Source organism: Prosopis cineraria, unplaced genomic scaffold, assembly GCF_029017545.1.
Source record: "Prosopis cineraria cultivar Desert tree isolate PC_DT_omini unplaced genomic scaffold, ASM2901754v1 PC39, whole genome shotgun sequence".
In the NCBI taxonomy this organism is placed as follows: domain Eukaryota; kingdom Viridiplantae; phylum Streptophyta; class Magnoliopsida; order Fabales; family Fabaceae; genus Prosopis; species Prosopis cineraria.
The window spans coordinates 73,986-79,097 of NW_026555369.1; the positions used below are offsets into that span (position 1 = coordinate 73,986).

General features: G+C 35.7%; 1 protein-coding gene across 1 annotated transcript; it reads right to left on the minus strand.

Moving 5' to 3' along the window:
* Positions 1 to 806: 806 nt before the first annotated feature.
* LOC129295052 (disease resistance protein At4g27190-like) lies at positions 807 to 3,201 on the minus strand. Its single transcript, XM_054933530.1, has 3 exons — positions 1,451 to 3,201; positions 1,126 to 1,348; positions 807 to 923 (listed from the first exon to the last, which is right to left on the minus strand). The coding sequence occupies exons 1-3, from the start codon at positions 2,727 to 2,729 to the stop codon at positions 857 to 859; spliced, it is 1,569 nt and encodes a 522-aa protein (XP_054789505.1). The 5' UTR covers positions 2,730 to 3,201; the 3' UTR covers positions 807 to 856.
* Between the last annotated feature and the right edge of the window lie 1,911 nt (positions 3,202 to 5,112).

Genomic DNA, 5,112 nt, shown 5'->3' on the forward strand with positions numbered 1-5,112 from the left:
CAATGGGAAGCCTTAAGATTCAGGAGGAGGAATAATCAGCGTGTAGAGGCTATATCATGTAACCATGCTTTGCTGCTTTATGTATATGCTTTCATTTTCATTCCAGGAAAAATAATAATTAAAAGGAAAAACTTATATATTAGTGGACTAATTAAAAACCTGGACAATTTGATGCTTTCATAATTGAAGGGGTTTGATTACATAGATTTTTTTATTATTATTAATACTATTATTCATATTACAAGTGACAACCTTAATAGATTGGAAATGGATCTACGATATTATGAACCTGTGGTTCATTCTATTCCACTTTTGTTCTCTGATTTGGATTATGCTTACCAAGCCTTGGTCACGTTTCTTAATTAACAACGTAAACGGTGCTGTTAGTACTAAACACTAATATCAACAATCATTTACAATTGAAGTCAAGCAACGGCACATTTCGTGTCCTGTATACATTCAATATCTTCAAATTTATACGCCCCAAAACTTACATTATGAAGGGAATAGTTTCATTAACTCTACCGTCTGTGCAAAGGCATGCTCTTCTATGGCGTGATAAGTTATTATATTTGTAACTACAAACTCATTATAATCTGAAGTAAATATGTAGCAATTCTAGTTTTGGTACTATTCAACAATTCAAAAACGTTTTGCTAAAAAAGGAAAAAAAAAAAAAGACAATTCACAAAATGAAAAGGAAGTGAAGATTTTAATTTACAGAACAAAGATCAAGGACTGTTTCAAGAAGATAACACTACAATTATCCCAACTAGAACTACTCTCATGTTAGGTATGAGGAGTGACCGCCCACAAGCCTGGAATATACAAAGTTACATCTAATTTGTATCAGTCTTTAGTGAGTTGTTGCAAGTGTTGTCCATAACAAGGGCTGTTCCACAGGGCATGCTCCACTTGAACCTCTGCATATGTTTGATTGTTTTAGATAGGGACTAATATCATGTTTGGTATACAAAAAAATGTTTTCTAGAAAGGAAACAAAAGATGTGCATTTCTCATTTTCTTTCTAGGAAGCATTTTTCTACCTACTAAACATTGCATAAAAATTTCAAGTTTTCCCCGAGAAACAAACGAGATGCATCAATAAATTTTCAGTAAGCATACCTTGAATGGAAAACCTCTAATGGGTTTGTGTCTATATTTTTGGCAGGTCCACTGCTTTTATGACTATGTATTAATACGGGTGGCCTTGGAATGTGCGTCTTTCCTGAATTCATAACAGATTTTCTGCTTCCAAGTTGTAATGGTGTTGGCCTGTTGGCATTTAGCTTTGTGCCCTTGAAGACCCTCTCACTAGAAGCCTGCAATGGCTCATCCACCATCCCACCTGCTGTGATCATATTTAACAATGCAGAGGAATTCATTAAGCTAAGGTAACATTTATGTCATTAATATATAATGCAAATCAAATATTTTTGGGATTACTTACCTGTACTATCATCAATATCATCATTGAAATCTAATTGACTTATAATATCAGCCTCTTGATTGATTGGGGAAAATATGCTATCAAACATTGATGGCTGACCTATTTTTCCCCATTCTGCTTCACTCCATGTTAGTGCCTCCCACCACTTAGTTTCTCCTTTGATGATTTTCAAATTTTTGCTTGACAATTCCATCTTGGAAAAGCTCTGAAGTTTAGGGCAATCATAAATTCCAATATTTTCCAAACTTGGACCCATGTGTAATCCATTGGATATGCTGATCAGCTCAGGAAGATGGATAAGTATCATTGTTCTCAATTTTGAGAGAAAAGTTCCTGCTTTGAGTTTGGACGATCCACAAGATATTAAAGCACTTACTTTTGGACAACCTTTGACTGCAAGCACCTTTAAGAGTGAAAGATTGCTTATAAAATTCAAGGTGAAAATAGTTGATAACTTGGGGCAATTGTGCAATGTCAAGGACTTCAACATACCAAAACAGTGACTGGAATGAATTTCTCCTTCACAAATGCTTCTTAGATTCTTCATGTAGGATACGCTCAATAATAGCAAACAAGGAAATATATCCTCACTTCTTGAGTATCTTCCATCAACAATTGTTTGCATTTCTTTACACTCAGCCAATAAGCACACTTGTAATTGCTCTATATTTGTCATGCCAAATACAGAAAGATCTTTGATGGTCAAGTGTCGATCTAGGAATAAAGCCTTGCTATATCTGACAACATCTTTTATTTCATGAGGGACATCAACACCTTTCACAAACATTAAGCTACACTCACTCTGTTTAAATTTTTCTTCAGCTGAGGGTAGCGCACCTGATATGATTCGTGACATATGTTGGCCAACAATGAATCTAAAATCAAGCTTAAAAATGTGAGCTGGCAAAAGATTCAGAAGTTTTGGTTCTGGAATGTATAAACTAATAGTTTCCAAGCAATGCAATGCCAAGATTTCTGGTAGAATAACTTGTACATTCTCTTGCCATCTCTCATCATTGGGGTTTACATCAATGCTTAAATGTTTTAACACCTGAAGTTTGGAAATCACCCCAAAAGGAACAATTGTTGAGCTAGTATATTGTTTGCTTTTCTTGCCACGATACTCATATAAACAAAGTGTCAAACTTTGGAGATTGGTCAACTCTTGGATCTCTGCTGGCAAATGTATGATTTGAGTCTTGTCAAGATCAAGCTTCTCAAGTTTCTTCAGTCTTCCAACCTCTGGAGGTAGTTTCTTGAAGCGCTCGCAACCTTTCATAGAAAGTTCTCTAAGTTATTCCAACTCAAAAAAGGAGCTTGGCAGTTCTTTTATACTGGTGTAGGATAAATCCAGGAAGAAAAGAATGGGCATTTTGAAGAAGAAAAGGGATGGGATTTTTGTCAAGTTGTCATTGTTGTATAACATTAACACTTTGAGTTCAAGACAATTTGGGGTCAAGGGTAACTCAGATAGCTTATTGTCTGCTAAATCAATGTGTACAGAATTATGCCATAGCTCAGTATTTGGCGGTTCAACCAACCCTTTCCCAGATTTTTTCAAGAACAAAGGATTCTGATTGTTTAATGATTGCAAAATAGAATAGATTTCTTCTGGCATTTGGATATACCTTGAATTAGTGTCTTTAAATTGCAACAAGACAAAACAGTCCACTAGCTTTCTCAAGATAAGCTCTCCTTCCCCACCGGGCACCAGTTGGGAAGAAATCCAATCACTGTCAGATTCATTTTTGAGCTTCACCAGCAACCACTAATTGATTAGAAATCCAATCACTGATCAATTCATTTTCAATCTTCCCAAATTTGATACCAGGAATGAACAAACATGATGTAAGACAATGCTTTTGTGTCGTACTTAAATCATGCCAGATGAAGTTTATGAATGCATTAACCATCACCCTGCTCTGACCATGAAACACAGTTAAGCAATAGGAAGGATGAAGCAAATGCAATTTAACAACAGCATCTTCCCAACGTTTGACATCTTTCTCACTCCTTAGTGAATTTGCTACTATAGAAATGGCAAGAAGATTGCTACCACACTCTTCAACTATCTGAATTGCTATTGTTTGGATTGCATTAGGTGAACATAGAAGCTCATTGCTTACATTGCGACAGAAGACCTCCCATGGCAACAAGTGATCCTTTGTCTTGATATTCAGATCCATTGCTATATTAATTCATCATTAACTTGCTTTGGAGATTCAGAAGTAATTAACACCACAACTCCAGGAAGTTGTGTCTCTGGAAAACCCATTTTCCGTCGGTCCAAAGGCTCTTCATCAGCATCTCTATCCACCAGAAGCACTAAGTATCTCTTGCTTGACATCTCTTTTTCAATACTTGTTTTAAGCAAATCATCATTGCCTTCCATCATCGCAGGAAGCTGAAGGTGTTGAGCTATCTGTTGTCGAACATGGACCTCCGCTTAACTCTGGTAATTTGAGGCATCGATAAGTATGACTTGATTGAAGGTTTCATGAAGACGAAGCATAACTTCATTGTCTTTCAAGACTGATTCTACCTTTTCCATGACTAGTCTTTTCTCAGCTGCATCTCCAGTAGATAACAAGATATGATGTATGTCACGTGCATGATCATCCTCAGATAGTAAAGTTTGAACCAGTTGATCCACAGCAAGTTTCGCTGCAAGACTAAGAATGTCTTGAGGGATCCCATAATAGTAACCATATATGGAACTCCAACTCCAGCCTGTTTCTACGATCTCTAATATGTCTATTGGTAAAAGGCCTTGAAAGCATTTAAGGGGCTTTTGAGAAAGTAGGCGATTCAAATCTTGAAGTGAATGTTTCCTATTTGATGCTTCACGAATCCAAGCCTTGAGTTGGCTATCATGCACTGTTTTTACAGGATAATTCAACAGAAGCCTGATAAGATCTCTTATGTGGCTCAATTGCAGCAATAAATTCCTTCTCTCCTTGTCTTTAAACGTTGATGATTGTATCAGCGGTTGATCATACTCCTTCAATGCTCTGGACTCGTTGGAAAAATCAAGTGGTTTTCTTCTCCCACATGGCTCTGCTTTTTCTTTTTGAATAAGATCCAGTGTCTCAGTTTTGCCAAATGGCTGAACTACTTGGATTGGATATAAATCATGTGGCTCCTTTTTGGTGACAACATGTGCTTTGCTACTACTAAACTTCATTTGTTCGTCTCTACCCTCCACAGTAAGTTGTCCAAATATGTAAAATGGCGTGCCCTTCATACCTATGCATGTGACGAGGGAAAACTAACGTTAGAGTTAGTTAAATAGAAGAACGTAGCTAATAAGTATTTGGAGGATAGATAGCGGAGGACAAAGCTCGTTATCGGTTTATCCAAATCTGTTGTTTGTAGGGTGTTTTGGGCATGTTTGGCTTCTCCTCCCATTCTTTTATTTTATTTTAAAAAAAGCTGTTTTCTAATATACTTAGAATTGTTTTTTTAAAAAAAATATAATCATTGATTCTTTTAATTTTATCAAATTTTGTTGTTAGTCTTTTTAGTTTTTTTCAATTTTTTCAATTTTTATAAAAGTTAAAAACGCTGAAAATATTAAAATTATAAAGATTCAAATAATAAACATCACTCAATCTTATTGAAATTATATAACTAAAAATACTGGAAAAAATTATAGGAATAAC